Source organism: Poecilia formosa, unplaced genomic scaffold (assembly GCF_000485575.1).
Source record: "Poecilia formosa unplaced genomic scaffold, Poecilia_formosa-5.1.2 Scaffold254, whole genome shotgun sequence".
In the NCBI taxonomy this organism is placed as follows: Eukaryota; Metazoa; Chordata; class Actinopteri; order Cyprinodontiformes; family Poeciliidae; genus Poecilia; species Poecilia formosa.
Window position 1 is genome coordinate 566,036 of NW_006800193.1, and position 24,765 is coordinate 590,800.

The 24,765-nt window shown below is 40.0% G+C and overlaps 1 protein-coding gene across 1 annotated transcript; it reads left to right on the forward strand.

The window, feature by feature from the left end:
* Window positions 1–297: 297 nt before the first annotated feature.
* On the forward strand, window positions 298–22,074 carry LOC103150438 (cartilage intermediate layer protein 1-like). Its single transcript, XM_007570056.2, has 9 exons — window positions 298–1,125; window positions 8,767–8,844; window positions 10,761–11,030; window positions 11,176–11,358; window positions 11,803–11,958; window positions 13,499–13,816; window positions 14,157–14,265; window positions 15,395–15,552; window positions 19,506–22,074. Exons 1-9 carry the CDS (start codon window positions 1,062–1,064, stop codon window positions 21,920–21,922), a joined length of 3,753 nt encoding a protein of 1,250 aa, XP_007570118.1. The 5' UTR covers window positions 298–1,061; the 3' UTR covers window positions 21,923–22,074.
* Window positions 22,075–24,765: the final 2,691 nt, after the last annotated feature.

Below are 24,765 nucleotides of genomic sequence, written 5' to 3' on the forward strand. Positions count from 1 at the left end.
TAGTATTTTTAATTTCCACCACTTTCTTGAGCAAATACACGTGTTTAAAACAAGCCCGCGTACATTGCACCTCATAAGCACGTCTCGCGTCTGTGCTCTCAGGACTTTTTCCTGAATGGCATGCCATATGACGCCACTTCCACTCTCTGGCAGTGCATCACCGCGCAATCAGCAACTGTTAAAAAGTTACAAAACTGAACCAGAAGTTGAACCAGAGGAGGGTGAGGGGGGGAAGCAGCAGCATCTGGCTGTGGCGAGAGCGAGTGGAGGAGATGGGGGCAGTGAGAGCGAGCCACAGTGACAACTAAAGAAAATGTAGTCTTCATGTATACTTAAGCAGACCACAGCTATATTTAATGATGGGCATTGAAGCCATTTTGTACATTAAAAAAAAAAAAGCAAGATGAGATCATAATAAGCATAGATTATTATTATTATTATTCTTTTTTGGGATGATCTAATTTTAGAGAATGCTTCACTGTTTAACAAGATAGAGACAGGAACCAGAATGGAAGTTTAAAGAAGGAAACAAACATGTGCACACACCTGTTCACAGGACAAATATAACAACTCTGTTGCAAAGGAGGCTCGGCCCACGAGTAATAAAAGATCAAATTCCTAAATTAAGCTGCGGTTGAGTCAGAAAGATGAAATATGAGATATGGATTTGAACAAAGGGGAAAGCAAACCTCTTAGTTTGTTGGCCCACTGACTGTGTGCATCTTTCTCCCCTCTACCCCGAGCAGGCCCTCGTCGTTTCTTTTTTCGTTTTTTTTTTCTTTCTGGACAATGATATGGGGGACCCAGATGTTAAATTCCACTAACCAATGGTAAAGAGAGAGGGGCTGGATTGGTGTGCACTCCTGATGCCCCTTCTTTTAAAAAGCTCCTGTCTCCAACCCACACGAGGAGGAGACACGGCGAGACTCTGCAGGACCGGCAGCATCACCCACACCTGAGGATCCGAAGCCCACTTCCCCTGACCAAGTGCAGCAGAACCAGTTGTTTGCTTCTTCTTCATCTCGTATCCATGACGACTCCGTGATCACACCATCAGCACAATGTTGGAATTAACTAAGCTGCCACTACTGCTCTCTTTTCTGGCCTCAGTGGCTCTAGGTCAAGGTAAGAGAAGACTGATTTAACTTTTTTTTTTTATGCATTTGTTATCACTGAAAGTTAAAAGATGAAGAAACGTAAAAGAAAACAGTGCTGGGAAGCAGAAAAAAAAAAAAAACTTTGGGGTTAAACATTTTTCATCTCCTTGTCATGTCTCATAATAAACAACAACAGACGGTTTACGACACCGCTCACATGTGTGGACCAACCGAGAGAGACTGTAGAGGTTTTTCCGACTTAACGGCATTCCCTCGAGGATGTCAGGGCAGGACTGCTTCAGACAAAATGTCTGGAGGATGATGAGATAAACTTTGTGTGTGTGTGCGTGTGTGTGTCCCAGATTGAACTGTGAACCTGTAAGCTTATACATTAAGAATTAAAAGCATCAGACATGTTCATGTAAACAAATCAAGAGCAAACGATTGTCCAGTTAAGACAGTTTAGATATTCAGATGGGTAATAATGGCTGTGGAGATCTGCAGGGAAATTTGTGAAAGTTATTTACATTCTTTCAGAGAGACAGTATTGGACTCTGTGGTCACATTCATTACTCTCCTCATTTGCCCTTAATTGCTCGTGTGAAAACAAAAAGCTGGTTTCAACCCCAGTGCGATTAGCGACATGTGGGGATGAATGAGGGGATCATTAAAACTTGCCTTGTGGTTTAACTCACAGTTAAAAAAAAAAAAAAAGCGCAAACAAAGAAGACAGGCTTTAGTGTATAACACATTTCAGCAACAAGGCAATTCAAAGGACTTTACACCATAAAAACATAATAGAGTAACCAATTATGAGACAAGCAGTAAACATTACATTACGTGACCCAACCAAACAGCTGCTGCGTCATGCTTTTTTTTCCCTTACCATCCCAAAATACAAAACACAATCTCAGCTCTGTCCTGCTCACTCGTTCATAATAAAACGTACGATCGTGTGGGATATGGCAGGCAGTCGTAAATGTTGAAAAAAAAAAAAAACAATCGTGTGGAAAAATAGACAAAACTTCACCAAACGTTATCATTTGACACCTACCTCTTTTGTAACTAGGGGCACAGTCAGCTCACCAAATGGGACAAAACTCGATATCTGGGTTCACAAAAACAGTAAGAGAGATTAATTTAACGAGATTTGAGGAAGTAATAATGCAATTACTTTAGAACGCTCCTGTGCGGATTAGACAAAGCAACCTTTTGTGGTGTCGATGGCTGTCATATTTTAATGCCAAAAAGCATCGCAAATCGGATAGAAAAATGGTCACATAAATCCTAAACTGTATTTTGAAAAATCTCCGTTCAGTGTCAAATCATTCAGTTTAGCTTCGATTAGTCAAAAAATACTTTGGACTTAAACCAGGGTTGATCAGATCTGGTCCGAATTTATTTGAAAAAAACGTCTAAAACCTAGTGGCAATAGGAAGCTCTGAAGCAGAGACCAACTTCTTGTGTGTAAGATATCAAAAGTTGTTCTCAAGGTGATTGCAAACTATTTATGTCTTGTCTGTCTTTATGTATCTGTTTCTGCAGAATGTTGGGTCTTATTCATTGCCTTTGCTGTCAGTCAGCTCACCGAAGTATTTATTATCTGACTCCGTTAAGACAACAGGTCAGACTGAGAATAATTGCCTACCCTCTTACTCCAAATTAAAGTCTGTCAAACATAAGCATACAGTTACAAGTGTAAAGCTCTCACATCAATTTCCAGGTCTCATAAAAATAGCTTGAGCTTACTTTACCAGGACAAGTCACACGGTGCCAGCAACCAGACAAAGCTGCCACCATGGTGAGGCTTCGCACTCATGAGAAGAATTGTGGCGATCTCGTGCCTAAACTCGTCGTTACGTCACTTCCTGCTGTTGTTCAGTTTTTCCTGGTCTTTGGTCCAGCTTGATTGCATCTGACAATTACAATTACCACTTAACACACGAACATCACAAGTGCTCTCCCGCAAATCTCACCTCCTGCTGCTTTGAAAACTCACTGCTCTTCCCGAGTGTCACTTTCTATCCTCCTTACATCTGTTTTCCATTATTATTATTATATTTTTTTTTTGTGTGTGAAGGCGCTGGCAGTTCATAAAGGCAATCGAGTGTGAATAGACCATAATAGTCTCCACATCTTGTGGGACTTTGAGGCCTTCGAGTCGTAAATGTCTGGCAGAGGGGTTTGTGCCATATACTGATGAGTAAATCACAAGACCAGCCGACGGAGAAAGAAGATTTATAAACGGTTGTTCACATTGATCTTGACTGAGCAGAACACTCTGACCCTAAAATGGATAATAAACTTTTAAGTTTTATGCCACGCTTCTTTAGCGGTACATCCCCACATCTTGTGAGAAGGTGGTACGTCTTGGCCTTATTTCACTCTTGAACGCGGCGCAGGCAGGCCGTCCCCAAAGACATAAACCCGGTCACCTTGGAAACAAGGTGCAACGATCACAAAGCAAGTGGCCCATTTTTTTTTTTTTTTTTATACACACCTGCTGGCTTTGTACTTTCCTAACTGAGAAAATGGAATAAGGGGGGAAGTGAAGGAGCACAGGTAAAATGGCCTTAGTGTCCTGTTTTCCAACTTTGCTGAAGCGGCCAGCTTGCCGACCGTTTCATGCGATCCGTTCTGCTGCTGCAGCAATGACTTTGCAGAACGTCTCCATCTGTCTGTTCGTCTTCATCTGCTCTCCCTTTGTTTCTGATCTGTCTCTGCTTCAGGTATTTCTCACAAATACTTTCCCCACCTTTTTTCTCTTCTTTTTCCTCACTCCATCAAATTCTGCCCTTCACCTTTCTCTACTTATTCCTCCATCAAACACTATCCTGGCTTTGTTCTCTGTCACTCTCTCCATCCACCCTAAACCTCGGAGATTTATGACCTATTTTTTCTATTTAAAGGTGGCAGCTGTTGCTGAATGCCCACTGTTTTAGAGGAGTTGCTCTGGAACTACCACCCCTTCACATGAATCTTCCAGTCCTCTCTCCTCTCCACATAACTTTAGGCAGACACCAGGGCTACTTCTCCAGATGCTGACCACTGTCTGTTCCAAACACAAAGCCGTCTGGCCAGATGAATTAAATGACTGAGACGAGGACGTCAGTGGATCAAAGAAATATAAATAAATTCACATTAATTTATTTAGTTCTGGGTTGCATTTTTAAATTCAATATTTTCATTTTCCCATACACACACACACACACACCCACACGTGTCCAGAACATATGTGAAGCTGCTTTAGTTCAGCTATTTCACTGTTTTGACCAGAGGTTAAAACTTGAACCTCTTAAACAGTGTGAGCAGCTGAACTTTTAAACACCTCCCAACTGTTTCAAATCAGCAAAAAACAATACAGTGTTCACTGAATACCTAATTTTAAGTAATTAAAAAAATGTATCCAGTCAAGCGGTAAGATTGACAGTTGCTGTCTAGCTTTATTTGCAGTTGAATGTGAATGGGAAACAGTGTTTTCAAGCAGTTGGGACATTTTTTAAAAGTAGATCTCACATCCAGAGAAGAATTAGCAGCAAGTTCAAACCTGGGTCTGGCCAAAGCACCAGTTCTGATGGTGTTTTAAAAACAGCCTTCTACTTTTCCCATGTGAAATATTAACAGAGTCTGACCTGATATGAAGTGATATGGGCAGCTGGGGAGTTAGGATGGGGTTGAATAACTATGCCTTCTGATATAACTTCTGTATTTTTATAATCTGTTTTTGTGATGACTTACAGTAAATTTAAAAACTCATCGCTTTGTCTGTAATCGGAAAAGCGTTTATGATTGCTCAAAAATGCACAGGTGCTGTTTCTTTGGTATGAATGTTTGATTTTCACCCAGTTTTATGTGTTTCCAAGACGTGAACAGGATGCTAGTTGGCTATGGTAGCTGTCTAGCTACGGCGATAAGACTCAGGAGATTAAAACTACTGCTTTTCTAACTTAATACAAATGCTAGCTGTGCTACAATGCTGGAAATTCAGTCGATTTCAGCTGTATTTCTATTTCTACCTTCCTCTTTTATTGTGCTATGCCAACTTCATTTATGCTATGCTAAGAACATTTTTATCTCTCTCCATATAAAATGCCTTATTTGTGTTTTTACTGTTAAGTAGCCTTGTCCTTGGTCCTTTCTCTGTCACATGAGAGAGTTGGAGCCCCTGGCATTCCTCTCTTCTCTGTACAAGTGCATAAACAACTCTCATATGAAAACATAAACAGAGCATTGCATGCACAGGCTCACACAGACAAATCACTCTCAAGTCGAACATAAAACACTTTTGTACAAACAGATTCACCAAGTAGGACTTTTTTCAGTTCAAGAGTAGTTATTGTTTTTAATCTTCTGCATCATGTAGGGATTTTTAGTATTATATACAGAATCCAGACCACCTATTTAGACCTTGTCTGTCTGCCAACTTACATCTGGCAAAGACATACCTCCCCAATATGAATGAAAACATTCTGGGTGCAATTAAAAAAAAAAGTCTTTCATTTTCTCTTCTTGGGAGTTTTTTTTTGTTTTTTTTCTTCTTTTTTTCTTTCAACATAATACAAACACTGGAAACTCCCTCTCAAAAAATGAATGAAAGCAAATCTTCACAAAGTCACAGACGATTACAAATGGAAGATGTGCCTGAGTCCAGCCAAGCCGTAAACCACTATGATGTATAGTTGGTAAAAAACAACAATAGGCTCTGTGGCTCAACATGAATCCACACTTAGAAGAAATCCGGTTGCTAAAAATTATGTTGTTTGGTGTTTTGCAGCCGTCCTTCTGTCACCAGTGAAACCTGAAACAACTTTGCATTGTTGGTGATGCTGATGTATCTTGTTACCTAATCAATGTTTGCTTAGGGTCATTTGACTATGGATGTTTAGGCCACCTGAGGTACTTTAAGTGAACATAGCAAATGTCATTGCAAAATAACCTTCATCTTTCATTTCCATAACCAATATTTGTCCCTAATCCAAAAAAAAGTGAACCCAAATTGCCCTTAATATAAACGCAGCACGGATCTTTTAATAGTCCTACAAAAAGTGGTGTCCGAAGACATTTTGAATATGTTCCCAATGTTAAATAAATTAAAAGTATCCTAAAAGCACAAATGAAAAAGAGCAGACAAGATATACTTCAGTGGCGAGGCACCTCCATGAGTACGTGTCGGAGAGCGAACCGTAGCAAAAAGTTCGGCAGGAAACAATGTTTTCGTCGAACTATTGCGTGTGCTTCTCCGAGCTGATAAAGTTGAGAATCGGTGCCATCTTGTGGATGAAATGGAGTCCAATATTGAAGGGTGTCTTAAGAAATTAGAACAAAAATTTGCAAGATACACCAATCAGAGAACACAAGGACTTTCAGAGATGGAAAAATACTTGGGAGGAAATAACTCAGACACTGAGTAAGGAAGAGTTGAATCGTGGAAAATGAAGGAATTTGTCACGAGAAATATAGGAAACCAGTAACGCTTGACCGTGAAATCTCAACCGTCTGTGGACAGTGCACGCGGGTTTCATGTAGAATCTGCACGGCTCACAAAATATGCACAGGACACCCGAGTACGTGTGAGCCTGAAGCGGCAAATAGGAAATCATAAATTGTAACATTTCTCCCTGGGGTTTGAAAAGCATGTGCTACTTGCTTCTTGATGAGGTTAATTCGCTCACATACCAGCCACATGAAGCAGTAGCCCTGCGAAAAGCCTGTGGCCTTTAAAAAGTGTTAATATGTCAGTCAAAAGCGCAAAGATCCCGGCGCACTGGGCCAGATCATATACCTGCCATGAGTGAGGTCAGCACTCCAACAATTGCCTTTCTGCTGCACCTAATTGTTTCCCCTCTTAACTTTCCTAAAACTATCAGACACCTTGTAAAACCAGAAGACTTGTTTTGGTGTTTGGTTTTCAATGTGAAACATCTTGAAACAATAATCAGGGGGCCAAGAACTTGGCCGTAAATTAACTTGGAGTTGGTGTGAGGGGGAGTAGCGCTGTTATGTAACAGGCAGAAATGCTTCTTTAGGATTTCTTGGAAACAAGACTGCGTGCGGAGTTGAAAGGATCATTAAGGGCCGCGGGTCTGGGTCTCCGAGCTAATAAGCTAAGTGAAAAGTTGTTTATGTATTCTGAGCTACAGTATCGCAGAGGGAAGAAAATGTGTCATGCATCCTGCAAGCACTTGTTAAATCAGCAAAGACCAATACATACATAGTGTTGGTAATCAGCGAGCATGTGTGTAGGAATGCAATAACGACATACAAATCACTGCAGAAAAAGAACGATGGGGAAAGTATTTGATTCCACCCACTGAACTCAATCTGCAGGCAGCAGACACAGCTGCTGAACACATCAATCTGAAGGCATTTCACTGTGGTTCTCAAGTCAACCGAGTAGTTCAGAGACACAAAGCCATATGGAAAGCGTACAATGGCTTTTTAAAAACTAAATTAAAAAAAAAAAAAGAAAGAAAAAAACAAGAGCACCAGCTGCCTACCCAGGCCAACCTAAAAGAGTACATTATGCAATTCCTAACATCCAGAAATGTTACTAAAAGGTTTTAATGGTTGAACCAAAAGAGCTGGCATGATAATAAAGAGCTGAAGCATGCTATAAAACCAGAAGGGACATCGATCAATACTAGTTAATGTGCTGGGATTCTCTGCTCATAAACTCAGCAGGGATTGTGCCTAATACACACGCACACACACACGCACACACACGCACACACACACACACACACACACACATGCGCGTGCGCTCGTATACATGGTGAGAGGCAGCATAAGTAACTTTTTGTTTCCGTCACGCACCATGACATTTGTTTTTTTCTTTCTAGTGGCCCAAATGTAACCCAAACAATTGACGTCTTTTGCAACATTAAAAATTAGTGGTGGAGAATAAATGAATCATTACACATTATGGCATGGAAGAAAATGTCACCGAGTCCCATTTAATAAATCAAAGAGCCAGAAACATCATATTTCATGTGTTGTTCTTATTTATTACACTACTGGCACAGAAACAAGACGTTATGAAACAGCAAAGTCTGAGACGTGTAATAATTGCTGCATTTATGTGTATAAATGTAGTAAAAAAAATGAAATGTGTTAATGTTGCTTAAGATAGCTAATTTGCATAGGTTTGTAATGAGCTAAGCTAATGAATGGCAAAATACATAACTTTTGGCATCAAAATATTTGTTAGACAGCAAAAAAATAAATAAAAAATAAAAAATAAGCAGAAAAGAAATAATATATTTCCACAAATAAACAATTTTTTCCAACACAGTTTTTTTTATAACAATTTCCAGTTTGATACATATCTGAGCACTGGTTTGATGGAATTGAAAATTCTTCATAAGAATCCAAAATGACCCTTTTTCTTTCAGCAATGTCGTAAGTATAATTTTAAAGGAGTTACAGTTACAAAAAAAAAAAAAAAGAATCACTGCTATGCTTACTTTGTTTTACCCTGGGGTATTTCTGAATGTCCTATCATTGGTTTTTATAAACATAAAGAAAAAAATAAAGAATTTTAACTAATAAAGAGTTAATTTATTGAGGGTACATCTGTTGATGTACAAGGGACCAATAGGGCTTCATGATATATTGGGGTATGTTGGGGTATTGATGTAATGTTTTTTTAATTTTTTTACTTTGTGTGCAGGATTATTAAGGACCAGGAACCCATCAGACAGGAGCAAAAGAGTGGTTTTCAATACGTTCACGGACTCACAAACAACAGGTATCATGGCAGTNAAATCATTACTGTTTAAACTTTACCTTTAATAACATAAAGTTACCTAATTTTTAAAGTGCAATCAGTAATACTTTTATAACAAATTTGTATCAGTAATGATAGGGCTTCATGATATATTGGGGTATGTTGGGGTATTGATGTAATGTTTTTTTTTAATTTTTTTACTTTGTGTGCAGGATTATTATGGACCAGGAACCCATCAGACAGGAGCAAAAGAGTGGTTTTCAATACGTTCACGGACTCACAAACAACAGGTATCATGGCAGTTTTTTAAATTGTTTTTTCTTCTTTCTTTTTTTTTTTTTTTTACATAAAACATATCTCCAACATCTTCTTGTTTGAAATCTGTAAAGACATTTATGCACTTAATCTCAAAATCTTTTCGTGGGTTTGGTATTTTTAACAAGTGGTTCAGCACGCACCATCTGGGAGCAGACCTTCCCATTTTCACTAATGTGAAAATTTACATAAAACTCTAAAATTACCAGTACTTTTCACAGGGCTGCTGCAAACCCAAACGCTTTTTACTTGCTTCACTTGATGTTCACAACTCCATCACAAGCAGAAAAGGCTAAAAGTCAGCTCAGCACATTTTTAATGGCACTAATTTCCTGCAAAAGTAAGCAGCCAGTGGCTTAAAATCTACGCCCAGGGAACACTTCACCAAATATGTCTTATTAGCAGCGACAAACCTGCAGTGAGCATGAGAAGAAAGGAACAATTGCTCTTTTATTAGGACTCCTCCCTGCGTGGGACTGATTGAAGACGACAATAATTGGAAGGAAATCCACTTGCGTCAAACATTAACTTCACGCCTGCATGAAATAACACAAGGCTCTAAAAGACATGAGATTTTCTCACTGTTCATTTCAAATTTAACTAATCCCCAGCGTACTGTCATCTTTAAGGACTGCACATTTTTAAACATCTACAAAGAGTTTTCCTTCTTTTCAACATTCCTGTTTTTTTTCCTTTTGAAAGATCATTTTTTATGGCATGGAATAATTTGTTTAAACTATGTTTATTAGGAAGTCCATTGCTTTTATTCCTTACGTTTTCTTTGAACAATTCTTAAGGGTTCACTCTATACGCCACAGAGTAGAAAAACAAAACATTACATACTAAGCCCAAGTCAATTTTTGCACAAAAGAAAGGAAAATTGTGTTATATATATTTTTTTTGTAATAGTGCTTCTTGAAAATAGATGTTATTGCACTAAATAGCCTGATTATTTTTCTTTAAATGTTGAGCTGATGAAAAACTTCCCAAATCTACAGTGAATGGAGTTGCCTGCATGCAGTCCTCATCTCAACCCTACAATCACCTTAGATATACGCTGTTTGTGCCAGACTGAACAACACGTACACACTGGGTGATTTGACGCAAACACTGGTTAAAGGCCTGGATGCCTTCTCACAGCAGCGGGTGAGAAGAAAGTAGCCGGCTGTTGTGGTTGTTTATTGCTCTCTCATAACCAACTAAGGCCCTCCTTTGAGACATGAATAAATTGTTATGCTGCGAATGTATCTTTTGCCAAATTCCTACCATCCAATCCACTAGGCAACACAAAACAAGAGTCATTAGCTGAATAACGTGAACAGAATTGGCAGAAAGGATCTGGCAAGTTTTACACAACCCGTACCTCATACTCGATTTCGCTGCTCAGCCCTCATATTGATTTTTCTTATGTTTGAAGGGGAACATGCTCTCTGGCGGTTTATGATTTATTGCTAAAGAGGCACTGTTACAACAACAACAACAACAAAAAAACCCAGCAACTGATCAAAAACAAATGCACTTTTGTGAGTGAAGTATTCCTGCTTCTTTAGATTGGATGGTGCTTTCCTAAACATTTCTTTTCAAACAGTTGGTTTCCATCAGTTCTCTCTGCGCGTTCCCAGGTGTGACTGAGTGGACGTCTTGGTTCAACATCGACCATCCTGGTGGGAATGGAGACTACGAGCGCCTGGAAGCAATTCGTTTCTACTACAGGGAGCGGGTTTGCGCTCGGCCCACGGCCATGGAGGCCCGCACCACAGACTGGGTGGCAGCTGCAGACACCGGCGAAGTGGTCCACTCCAGTTTGGAGAAGGGCTTCTGGTGCATCAACAAAGAACAGCCGTACGGTCGAGTCTGTTCCAACTACCATGTTCGCTTTCAGTGTCCTCCAGGTAGTCCCCCCATAAGAGCAGCTTGTTGCGGCGCAAGCTGTCACTTAAACGTGTGATGTTATATTATAACTTGTCACATAACTGGCTTTTTCTGGTACAGAAATTGGTGAGTGATTTGAAATCTTGAGATCTGTTGTGTGCGCAGTGCAGAGCTACTGGACCGACTGGAGTGAGTGGGGTCCCTGCTCCACCACGGTTTGCAATGATGTGGGAATCCAAGTTCGGCAGAGGAAATGTGTGAGCGCTCAGCCTATGCCGCTTTTGTTCGTACCAGCATGTATAGGACACCATGCGGAGAGGAGGGAGTGCTCCACTCCACCGTGCGCAGGTCAGTCAGCTGTGACGAGAATTATCCTTACACCTGGCCAAAATTACTGAGCCATTTAGAGAAGCCAAAATGGATTTGGGTTTGTGATTTAGTCTGAAATGAGACTGTGTGATTCATCGGCAGGTTAAACCGTAACACTGTCAATGCAGCATATTGTTGTTCCCTTTATCTTTAGCGTTCAAAAGTGCTTTTACACGCTCTGTTGACTATCTCTTTTGAGTGGTATGCTTCTAAAAAAAAAAGCTGACAGACTTTACTTCAAGTAATCGTCCGTGATATTAGTACTTCAACTGGAGTTATAATCAGCTTAATGCTCAAGATACAACAGATTGAAGCGAAGTGTTTTCAGCCAGCGAACACCAATGAATGACTGGCAAAAGTACTGAAAGGATTTACTGAAAATAAAGTACTACAAATCCATCTAATCGCCCGTTTCTTATGTAGCCAAGTGGAGTCCTTGGGGCTCCTGGGGGAGTTGTTCAGTGACTTGCGGTGGAGGTCGCAGGACAAGGAGACGAACTTGTGTGAGAACCTCAGAGACGGTGCATTGTCCAGGACGACCTGCTGAGGTCCAGAAATGTGGAAGAAGTCGATGTCCTGGTAAGCTCCGACTGTTTTCAATATTGTATAAAATGTCTTTACACGATTTTATGTTAAAAGATCACTTTTAAACAGGAAAAAACCCCAGCAAAATCTCTACAAATTTTTTTTTAAAAGTCAAACAACACAGTTCTACTCAGAAATTGAGATAAAAATTGACTTTTTAAAAAATATAAATCAATCAATCCTATTTATTTAGACACAATTATGGTCCATAAAAAAAAGGAAGAAACAGACAGAACAAATAATAAAGTATTATTATGTCATCCCAAGTGGGAAAAGCCTTCATGAGGCTAATTATGTAATATTCACATTTCAAATAAGTTCATTTCTTATAAAAATATTTTCGAAACCTTATGCAATTGACAGTCTGTTTGACTTAAAGAATATATATATTTCAGTAATAGGAGCTGGGCATGTTTCTAACAGGAATGAAAAAGGGAAACAAATGATCTTCTGGGATTGTTTAAGTTACCAAACTGTTGCTAAAATGCAGCAGCAAATAAAACATTGTTTTTAAGGGTTTGGTGCTGCCAGAAGTCAAGAAATTGGACGAAACGACAGCAGCAGACTGTCTGATAATAATATATATATATGTTTACAGTTGTTAATTGGGAGCACATTGACTCTGTTGTTATTAAAGCCGTGGGACCTTGTTGTAGTCACTGACATGCCAGCACTTCATTCAGGTCGAGCACAACAATCGACGCTGTGCACAAGTCCAGAAAATACTGCAGGCTTTCTCCAAGAAGTAGTCAGGAGTTTTTGCTAGTTAGGGGAAACGAAGCTCGTTTGTTGTGGCAACGTTTTGCACAAATAATGCTTTTTCATCCACTTGGCAGAATGGAACTTTTCCTCTGAAATCCTCCCTCTTAAAACCAAACCATTTCCAGGCCCACATCTTGCAACAAGCCCCAAACAATAAGCTGCTATGATGACTGCCAAGCTGCTCACTTTTAATAAAGCTGTCCAGCTGAGGTGCACCTGACCATGTGAAATACAAACCAAGTAAAAATAAGAATCTTGATATGACTGACAGTTTGTTACTATAAACCCATATTATTGTGGTATTGACAAATATGCATAACATTATCACATTTTAGATTTTTACTCAAAAGAGGTTGACCATATACAGTCATAATTAACTGATTTGACTATGTTATTGAGTAACCAAACCATTTCTAATTGTAGTTTTCAATTTGTATCGCCCTTATGAGAGTGATGGATCGTCCTCTATTAGCTTCCATGCCATGACTGTATGTGTTTTTTCGTAATTAAAAACATTTCCATTGAAGTAAACTTGTTTTTTCTTTTTTTTGTAAATAAGGGAAATGTCAAAGAACTTTCTTTCAGCCAGCTGACCAGCGCTATGCAGTAGCAGCTGCATTCCTCTCTCATTGGAATGACTTTAAGACATAGAAACAATGTTATTACTAACCGTAAACCATACATTTTTTTTGACACTGTGATTCCAGATGTTTTACATTTCTATTCTTCAGCACATTTCTCACACTTTACGTACTGTATGACTTATCAACAGCCACGTGCAAGCTGACGTGCTCCGAAGGCCATCCCAGTGAGGACTGCAGCATTTGTGTGTGTGAAGGCCACATGCTGTTCGGAGACATCCAGACCGTGACCGGAGTCCCTGTGGCGGGGGCCAGCGTGGCTCTGACCAGCCACCCCAAAGTGATCCGGACTCTTACAGACGTGAAAGGGCAGTTCACGCTATCGGGAGTCTGCTCCTCCGGCTCCACCTCCATTGCCATCAACAAGGAGAAGTTTGTGCCAGCGGTCGTCTCTGTTTCCAGTAACGCCACAGGGATTTCCTGGCTGCGGGCCGTCCTCACGTCAGCTGGTGAGTGCCAGTAGATGGAGCAGATAGATTTGAGTAGGTGTCGTTGGATAAGAAAACATTTCCTGATGCTGATTGTTTTTACTGGGCAAATCCTACTTTCAGACAAATAAAATACCACAAAGTCAAGCCCAGACCACCTACATAGTTGTGAAGAAACCCAATAATATTAGAACTGCGCTGCTTTGAGACTGTAATTCCCTCAGCAACAAGTTTTTAAAAGCCCAGAGACCAATGTGAGAACAAAGTGCGTGTCGGGCTGAGTTTTAAGAGCTCTGTAGCTTCTGTCTCACCACGCACAGAAAACAGGTGTTTAAGATTTGTGCTTTTACACCTTCCGCAGAAAAGCCGTACATCGTGAAGCACCCAGAAGACAAAGTGCGTTACGAGGGAGGAAGGGCGCTGTTGTGCTGCTCGGCTACAGGATCACCAGCTCCTGACAAATACTACTGGTAAGAAGAACAGCAGGTTTGTGCAGTAAAACACACAATGGTACGTTAGGGGTGAGAGGAAGGGGTCTTTTTTCAAAGTAGAAATACACTGAAACGGGATTTTAAAAACAAATACAATAACATGCTTTGCGAAAGATCAAATGTAATAGTTAAGGGACACTAAAAATACAGAATTAAATGTTAAATGGTCTGAGTTTATACAACATTCATCATGCTTTTCTGGACGTACCAACCATTCAAAGTGTTTTTAATTCGACACGTTCATCCAACCTCTCTCTCACATCAATGCACAGATCAGGTTTAAGTACCAATGGGTGCATCTACATGTGGCAGGGAGAAGCTGGAATTGAACCCGCAACTTCCAGATTGCAAAAAACTCCACTCTTCCAACTGAGTCATAAATACCACAGTGTGAAATGTGCATACAAAGTAACTGTAGAGATTTTAAGAAACAATTCTGAGTTTAAATGATTTCAGTTTAACAGCTGATGTGCCGATAGATTTCTCTTCCTGGTCCAGCAGAAGCATTAACAAATAAAAATGCTAAAAATTTAACCACAGTTGAGCTTTACATTTGCAAATGAACGTGCTTGGTTAGCATTTTCATTTCATTGGATATGGTCACATACAACAGGAGGGACTGAATTTATTTGGATTGAATTAGAACAGTAAAGTTTTAGGCCAGTGGCGCAACTGCACATTATTCAGGTGGATGCGAAAACATAAATCGGCGCCCCCCGCCCGAGGGAAGGAACTTCAGGGTGAAGGAACGACGCTCAACAACCCCCCCCAGGGCGAGGCAACGTGGAGTACCTCGTTATGTGCGAGAGGTGAAGGAGCGTGAGGCGCGCTGAACTGATGGGGAAAACATATCGGCGCGGCGCCCCCTCCAGACGGGGTTTTGGCCCCCCCTCTGGTGCTGCGCCCCTATGCGTTGCATACGCTGCATACCCACTTTTTGCGCCTCGTAAGAATCATTAATTAATAAAAACTTACAAAACATGAAGCCTTCACCTCCACTAAGAATTGTATGTGCTGACTTAAGGAGCTTTATTAAGAAGGCAAAATCTAAACAACCTAAAGTAATCTGTGTCCTTTGTGTCTCTACATTTCTATAAAAATAAACCAGGTACCACAATGGGACACTGCTGGATAAGAACATGTATAAGTATGGAAACGACCTTGTGCTACGAGACCTAAAGCTGGAGCAGTCCGGGGAGTACTACTGCAAAACCAGCAACGCTGCAGGCAGCATCAAGTCGTCCCCGGCTCACCTTACTGTGATTGGTACGTACAGACTTAAGGAAAACATAAAACCTCGTTTCACAATGAAAACGTCTTTCTTCTAAATGCAAATATAAATTCAAGCTAGTTTTTATTCTTTTCAAATTTTCTTTTTATCATCAGTGAAATCACTGATGTGAAAGCAACACACAACATTTTCCGCTAAAAGAAACGATTTGTTGTTGCATGCAGGTGAAACAGGTTTATCATACATGCAACATCGTTTTCCCATTAAGAAGCCAATTTCCTCTTTATCAGCTCCAAAGGAAAACATTTTTGACACAATGATGGCGAGATGCTAGGTGGGATTATGACTCAGGATGACTCTTATCCCGGTGCATTTGACAATGACGTACTGAATTTTCCACAGGCTCAAGTAAAACCACTGACAGAAACCAAACAACTACAAATAATTTGACTGTATAAAAAACAGCCGCTGCTAAAATTGAATACACCCTTTGAGAGGAATGCCAGACCTGGGCTACGTTCAAGTCATCCATGAGCCATGTCCATGCATTAAGAAGAATCACATAAAAACCCCAGTGCTCGAAAACCCCAGGAAAGACAGAAGTCGGTTCGCACAAAGTGGAAAAAAAGCAAAAGAAAGTAAAAATAGCAGGGAAATCTAACTGAGCTAAGGGATTAGGTTTTATTTTGTTTACATTTGTTTGAAATACAGTCGTCTCATGATGGATTTTTTTATTTGAAGTGGCTCTGGGTACGGAAAACCCCAGACGGCAGGTTTTCTCCAACATGTGGTGCATAAACTAAGCTCTGAATGTTCCTCTCTCCATCAAGCAACACAATTTAGCCACATTAAGGAGGGAGAACTACAGTGCAGTGAAACAGTGTTTGCCCCCTTGCATTTTATATGCTGCTGTTTTAAATTTTTGTTTCACATTTTATACAGTCAAGCAATTTTTTTATACCAGATAATGACAACCTGATAAACAGAAAGAGAGTGATTTTAAAAAGATGATTTAATTTAAGAAAGCAAAAAAAAAGATGTATATGAAACAAATTACCCCTTAAACTAGTTTTATTTTCTTTGACCTACTAACTGTAGATGCTACCCTTAAAGACAATACCTGCTATCAAACATTTCTAACAATGGGCAGTAAGTGTTACGCTGGTGTGAAGGACTTTCAACTCACATTTGCCATATTGAAGGATTTTCAAGTAAGAGCAACCTGTTGCTCTTACTTGCTTCACTGTCCCTCCACATCTCAATAAGATACAAATCTGAACATTTTACCAAGTCGGTCCAGAACTGTAATTTGACTCTTTTTGAGCTATTCAAAGGAGGTCTTCGGTTCAATTCAGAATATTTATTCAAAAGGGAAATTATACGTTGTTTTATCATCCAAGTATCTTCAAATAGTGGTTGGATGGTGATGTCATGGGCAGAAAAGATCTCCAGTAGCAGTCAGTCTTGCAACAAATATGAAGAGGCTTTTAACTGAATGGTAAATTGCCTGTACTTGTATAGCAATTGATCAAATCCAGACGACCCCAAAGCGCTTCACACACTGATGGTGGCAAGCTACTGGTTTGCAACCACAGCTGTCCTGGAGCAGTCTGACAGAAACAAGACCACCACACACCAGCTCCATCAGTGACCACCACCAGCAGGCGAGACAGGCGAAGTGTCTCGCCAAGAACACAACAAAGGAGACGGATGGAACAGCGACTCAAACCAGAAACCCACCGATTATGGGATGAACACCTAACACCGACACCACCATTGCACCAGAAGGCTGTTGCTGTATGATAGATCAGTTTCCAGGCAGCAGATAATATTCCACAGTGAAATGTCCTGGATGATACCGTCAGTTGTTGGCAAGCACTACTAATCCACCTCATTTGGTTTTGCCACTCCTCTTTAAATATTTGTCTGGCCGAATGGTTAGGAAGCCGGGTAAAGAGACGTTGGAGTCGAGGATATGATCCTTTCCCGTTATGGTTGTTGGAAGAGACGCTTTTAGCTTCCCACTCAAAGCCTCCTTTCCAACCCGTCTGGGATTTGGGTTAGGAGTTCAAGGATTATTTGGGCTTTTGAGATGCTAATCAGCTGCTCTCGGTTGTAAAAACAATATGTTGTAGCCACAGTTATGCATCATAGCAACCGTCTGGAAGTTTAAGAAAATGCAAAAAATCTTTCCAGCTGCACAGTGTCCAGTTGCAAAGGGAATAATTGTCCAGACATTCAATGTCTGAACCAAATAAATTATGAACAAAGGTCTCTAACAGCACATACCAGTAATGTAATGTAACAGAGCTACACCAACATGATGCCACCATTAGCGTAACATATTCTTCATTTATTTATTGTGCATTTAAAAATCTCCACATTTTCAGGTTTCTGTTTAACTTTAATTTAATTTTATCTGTAGGTACTTTATTTTAATGCAGTTGTTTATATTGCTGTTGGATGCATGTTATATTCAGTTGGGTTTATTTTGTTACTTTACTGCTGTAACAAGGAGAATTTCCTCACTGTGGGATTAATAAAGGACTATTTTATTAACAAAGCAATTCAAGGTCTAGATTCTGATGTTTGCATTTCTATAACTAAATTCTAGAGCTTTCTAATTTGCTTTGTATCATTGTTATCGCAACTTCTGAGAAGGTTCACCACTGCTCCATGTTTTCCCCGTTTGTCAACAATGGTTCTCACAGTGGTTCACTTCAGTCCCAAACAACTTTGTAGACTTGTGGATATCAGCCATTTTTTTTTCTAATTTGTTCTTGTGTTGCTTTATCATATATTTTACTTGACTTCATGCTGTCAAACAAGTTCTGTTAAAGTGAATTCTTAAATCTTCACATTAGAGTAGTTATACCTTGGTGGGATTTGTGAAATTAAATCAAAGAATGTGGTAAATCATAATTAATTAGAGATTATACAAGAGAACTGACGGCTCTCTCATGCAGGGTTTAGTTTTCCCATGAAAAATGAAAATGGAATTTGAAAAACCGCTTTGTATTTACCTTCAAACCTTCAAAGTTAAAACAGTAGAAATCCAAAAGGGAGCAAATACATTTTTACAGCACTGCAGATAGAGCCTATTCTCCATGGTTCTTGTCAGGTAAGGCAGAAGACAAAGCAATTTCCCTCAGGCAACAAACAAATCCCTGCAGCCCAAAGTTCATTGTCACAGGAGACTCCAGCATGCGAGAAGAATAACATCTCCACCTCAGAGGAGAAGTACATGTACTAGTCTTGAGATAAACCATTTGTCCTTGTGTTAACATTTTTAATTTAAATACTAATAAAGTATGTTAATCATAGTCAGAGCTGGCTCAAGACATAAGTGAAATAAACAGCTAAAACCCCCCAAACCTTTTGTGGCCCACATGAATCCTTGAATTTATCACACAGAATCAGTTAGACAGTTCTCATATTAGGAAAAATGGCAGAAATGCAGCATTTACATGATCATATGCCAAAGGAAGCTTATCTTGTCTTGCTGCATCCATCAATTATTTGGAAATTGAGGAGTACCTAAAAAGAGGATGCTTGACTGCTTGAATTTCAGGATATCAAGTGCAGTAATTATATTTCAAGTATCTAGATAAAAAATTACTGTTTCATTTTTCATTCAATTTAAATGATCTCTAAATACATGTAATTGGAATCTAATCCATGCTTCACTTTCCTGGTTAGACACATGTTGATGCCAAGAAGCAATTTTCTGTGTGCGCGCTACTGAATAGGTTATATGACTTTCTTTGCAGTTCAAATAACCATTATGAATGAAAACACGTCCATTAATTTTATTTTACCATTTTAGGTCTAATATCTCATTCCAAACAGAACGTCTGTCAGATGCTAGCAAATGAAGAAACTGAAACCGTTGTAATTGAGGCGTTCATCTCTATAACATTTGAGTTGTGAGGACTGCCTCTCAATATTATGACACGCATTTTAACGGTGAATATAATCTAATTCACAGCTAACGGATCGCCGGCATGCAATGCCACTCCCGAAACGCACCTCATCAGATTGCCAATGGACTGCGTTCAACCTGGCACTCACTCCAAGTACTACAATGCCGGTCGATGCCCTCACAACAAATGCCCGGGATCCCTCGACTTTGACATGCGGTGCAGAGACGGAGCTGGATTCTGCTGCGGTGTCCAGGAAATGGAGAGTCGAAACATTGACTGTGGTACCTACAAACTCCCCATACGAGCGGTGAAACAGTGCAGTTGTCAGAAGTGTGTGCAGCCCACCGTGCTGGTTCGTGGCCGAGTTGTGGCAGCCGACAATGACGAGCCTCTGCGATTTGGGCATATTTATATTGGTAAAGATAGAGTAGGCACCACCGGATACCAGGGAGGGTTTACATTGCAAATTACTCCAGACACACAAAGATTGGTGGTGAATTTTGTTGATCCTACTCAAACGTACATTGACACTCCGAAGGTGTTCATTTTTGACAAGAAAAGTGGCTCCATCTATCATAATGTGAAAGTGATGAGAAAGCAGACACCAGTTGATATAAATCCAGGAGAGACCAATTTTATAGACCTTGGGGAAATTAAAGGGGAAGATCCGATAGGGCAACTGGTCATTCCACCCCACTCCTTCCATAAAGACAACGGAGAAATCTATGAGGGGACAGTGAAAGCCAGCGTCACATTTATTGATCCAAGAAACATTACGACAGCAGCAGCAGCCCCTGGTGACCTCAACTTTGTGGATGAAGAAGGTGACATGCTGCCATTGAGGACCTACGGCATGTTCTCAGTTGACTTTAGAGATGAGACCAGCAAGGAGGTTCTTGGGACGGGGGCAGTCCAAGTTCTCCTTGACACGCAGCATGTTAAAATGCAAGAGCACATTCCCACAATGAAGCTGTGGTCTTTAAACCCAGATACTGGTGTCTGGGAGGAGGAGAGTGATTTCTCCTACAGCGCGACAACTGCTGGCAGTCATGGACGAAGCAAGCGTGAGGAGCGCACCTTTCTAATAGGCAACATGGAGATTAGAGAACGCAGGCTCTTCAATTTAGATGTGCCCGAAAACAGGCGCTGTTATGTTAAAGTGCGTGCCTACATGAGTGAAAAGTTCCTCCCGACTGAACAATTGGAGGGAGTTGTTATCAGTTTGATAAACTTGGAGCCCAAACCTGGTTATTCATCTAATCCCAGGGCATGGGGTCGGTTTGACAGCGTCCTAACCGGACCCAACGGGGCTTGTTTGCCTGCTTTTTGTGATGCCATGAGACCGGATGCTTACACTGCTTATGTCACAGCCATACTGGGTGGAGAGGAGCTGGAAGCAGCTCCGTCTTCCCCTAAGATGAATCCAAACATCATTGGAGTTTCCCAACCTTATCTAGATAAGTTAGACTACCAGCGCTCTGATCATGAGGATCCAGCTCTAAAGAAAACTGCATTCAGAATCAATTTGGCAAAGCCTAACCAGAACAATTTTGACGAGACGAACGGACCAATATATCCTTATCAGAATTTATTAGCTTGTGAAAATGCTCCTGTGGACGCAAACCATTTCAGATTTTTCAGAGTGGAAAAGGACAAGTATGAGTACAATGTTGTTCCTTTTGAGGAGAACGACTTGACAACCTGGACGGGAGACTACCTCTCTTGGTGGCCTAACCCCCAGGAGTTTAGAGCATGCTTCATCAAAGTCAAGATTCACGGCCAGAAGGAAGTGATGGTCCGGTCAAGGAACCTGGGAGGAACACATGCAGAGACGAGGGGCAAACTTTATGGCATTAGAGACATTCGCAGTACCCGTGACATGCGAGAGGCCAACACCTCAGCTGCATGTGTTGAGTTCAAGTGTAGTGGCATGTTGTTTGATCAAGCGGAGGTGGACAGATCACTCATATCGGTGATTCCACAAGGTAGCTGTCGAAGAATTAGTACCAATGGCCTCCTTCAGGAGTATCTGATTAAACATCCACCAGTTGCTCAAAACAACGAATCACATGCATTCACCATGTTGGCCCCCGTTGATCCATTGGGACACAACTATGGCATCTACACAGTCACAGACCAGAATCCCAGAGTTGCCAAAGAGATTGCCATTGGGCGTTGCTTTGATGGCACCTCCGATGGTTTCTCAAGAGAGATGAAGTCAGACTATGGTGTGGCGCTGACCTTTAGCTGTCCAGAGAAAAAAATTAACAGAGAAAGCCTCTTCCAGCGTCTGCAGACCAATCCGGGTCAAACATTGTCTCAGATGGCAAGGGACATGAGGGAAGTGGAGGGTCTGCAGGTGCAGAGATCATCAACCCAGGTCGTGGCTTTTCCTTCAGAGCAGCGGGGAAGGACCCAAAATCGGCGAGCTAGTTCTGCAACCAGAAGGAGAGCATCCATGCAAGCACAACAGCGCCAATAGATGTGTCATGAAGTAGGTTATCTATGTTTACCGTGATGGTAATGTTGAAATGGTCAATGCCTTATTTTTTTTTAATTCCTTGGACACTAGTGAAGACTAATTTGAAGGCCCTACATCTAGACCAGGGGTGCCCAAGTCCAGTCCTCGAGAGCTACCATCCTGCAACTTTCAGATGCATCCCTGCTTCAGCACACCTGAATCAAATGAATGGCTCGATATCAGGCCTCTGTAGAGCTGATCCAAGTATGTTGGAGTAAGGATACTTCTAAAACTTGCAGGATGGTAGATCTCGAGGACTGGACTTGGGCACCCCTGATCTAGACAGTAACGGTAGCCTGTCTAATCAAAAGTATGACTTGCTTCCTGACAGACAAAAAATAAATAAATAAAAAATGAAAAGACTGAGACATATGGGCAAAATCTAGTGTAGATCATTTGTCTTATAGTAACTTGAATGTTTTGGTTTATTCATTTTGTTTAATTTCTCTTATAAAAGGTAAATGTCACTTGACTCTTCATAACTTAGTGCCTTGTATTTATTTTTTGCCTGTGTTCTAATTTTATGAATGAATATGCAATATTAACAGTGGACCTAAGAACCTTTTAATGGGATGTATATGTGGGAGTTTATTTCACAGACATCTTTCAATGCTTGATCTAAAACCAAACTTTCAAATATAAATACTTTGATAAACCAAAATACTTCATGACTGTAAGCTGCCAATGAACTCATACTTTCAAGGTCCCAACATAAGGTCTTGGCTGACAGATAATGAGCCTATTTTCCACAAATTTGTAAACTCTTTCCACCGACACACGGTCAGTTCAAACCAGTGTGGTATGGCATGCCAAGATGGGTAAGAAGGATCATTTTAGACATACTCAATAACGTTTCACCAATAGTAATTCAGCCAAATGTCTGTCCCCACCTACTTCAAATGTGCCAGACCACAGCCGTCACTTAGACAAACATGGATGTCATTAGAGGCAATTCATGCCAGGAAAATGAATTATTGTTGAAGTCTGAAATAATTTCCTATGCACATTCCAGATAAACATACAAACAAACTAAATGAGTATGTATTTCTTTCCTCTTACAGTAAAAGACTTAAACAAGTTTTGCATGGTCTTTGATTTGTTGCTGGGGTTTTTGAGCTATCCTGATGTTTGAAGTGCGATAGTGATAATGAAAGATCAAAACTGGAAAAATTCACCATGTTTTAAATTACAGCACACTGTTAAGTATAGTAGGTAAATGAAACCACTCCAAGAGTATGATTAAAAGTTAATGAATCCTTAAGAAAACTCATCTAATAACTGGATATAAAGAAGTATAGAATAATTAAATAAGGCACAATATTTTGTGCCTTCAGCTTTGAACCCGAGTCTTTTTCTTACAGCTTTCTTCCATCAACAAAACAGTCCGAGAACAGCAAAAACTCAATATTAAAGGTTTTTCATTGCAATTAATTGTCCTTTTTCTTAATAGGAATAACTAAACTACATTGAAGAATATTGTGACCCAACTAATCAACAAGCCAAATCAAATTAAAATGTGCTAACAGTAGCATAGCTTTAAAATAATCTTAGTACTAGGAGCAACACTTGACTTTTCTGGAGATCAGCGCTGTCAAAAATTTAACTACGATTTGTCCAGAGGTTAATAGAAAGGGTTCAAATAAATATTAACATACTTTTATTTAATAAATAGATGCACAATTTTTTTCTAAATTTGTCCTCCTTTTAGTTGTGTTTTATCCTTTGAGCTATTCCATTATTGAACCTTTAAATCTAAATCTGCCAGGGATATTAATAATTTTGGGCTTAACTTTTCATTGTATGGCTGTTAATATATTTAAAGATGTAATCAGACTGGAACTTGGTATCAACAAATGGATTTTCCTATGTGACTGTGATCAGTATCAGGGACAAAAAAAAGAACAAATATTCATATAAACAAGTGACAAAATAGTTTTATAGTTACAGAGCAATTGTTCGTGGTTCACAAAAAATAGCTCTGAACTGCAGCTCAGTTCAGTTCAGTGAGATTTCTTTAATTGAGCTTCTTGACGGACACATTAGCTTTAAAACAGCAAGCTTAATAGCACAGCTCAGTACAGCTTGGCAAATCTTGCATTATACTTTTTTCACATAAATTATGATGTTTTTATCTTAGTCCTTTATACTCAGCCTATGTTGTTTTGTCCGCTTGAATCTCTTGGATGTTTTGCATCAGAGTTTCATTTCATTGGTAAGGCTCACAATTCTCAGTAGACCGTTTCTTTGTTTAAGAAGCGCATTGCATTGCTGAAACAAAACAAAATTAAAAAATTCACCTTGGCCATGCTGTAAGTGGATACTGTGCAAAACAAACACTTTTGGAGGCTTTGGGCATGGACGCTTTTTGACAAATATCTTTTTAACTTGAAGTCATTATTAGTCTTAAAATTACAAGCCCAGAACTTGTTTATCATTCGCTTAGCCTTTTGTAAGCCCATGGGATAATCTATTCAAGCTGAACTAATTTGCATCCAAATCCAATGGGAGCACCATTGCCCTTGGGGAAACAGGAAGAAGTCGACAAGTAAATACAGGCTTAATGTTAATTAGCAACTAGGACTGGCCTGAGGTCTAGTGAAAAGGTTGTACTTTTGCAAACTTCAAAACACGGTAATTTTCTGCAAACTAACTCAAACTCAACTTTATCACCAACAAAACGCTGGGCCCCGAGTATTATTATAAATGAGTACACCATGCAAGTGCTAACCAGCACACTAAGCATTTGTTTGTTGTCAGTTTTGGCATTACATTTACACATGCTATGCAACAGATGAAGAGTCTAT

What these genes read in the sequence shown, in the direction of transcription:
- LOC103150438 (XM_007570056.2), top strand. Translation starts at nt 1,062, where the DNA reads ATGTTGGAATTAACTAAGCTGCCACTACTGCTCTCTTTTCTGGCCTCA. An exon ending in TCGCTTTCAGTGTCCTCCAG is followed by an intron (nt 11,031 to 11,175) that starts GTAGTCCCCCCA and finishes TTGTGTGCGCAG; the next exon opens with TGCAGAGCTACTGGACCGAC. An exon ending in GCTCCTGACAAATACTACTG is followed by an intron (nt 14,266 to 15,394) that starts GTAAGAAGAACA and finishes AAAATAAACCAG; the next exon opens with GTACCACAATGGGACACTGC.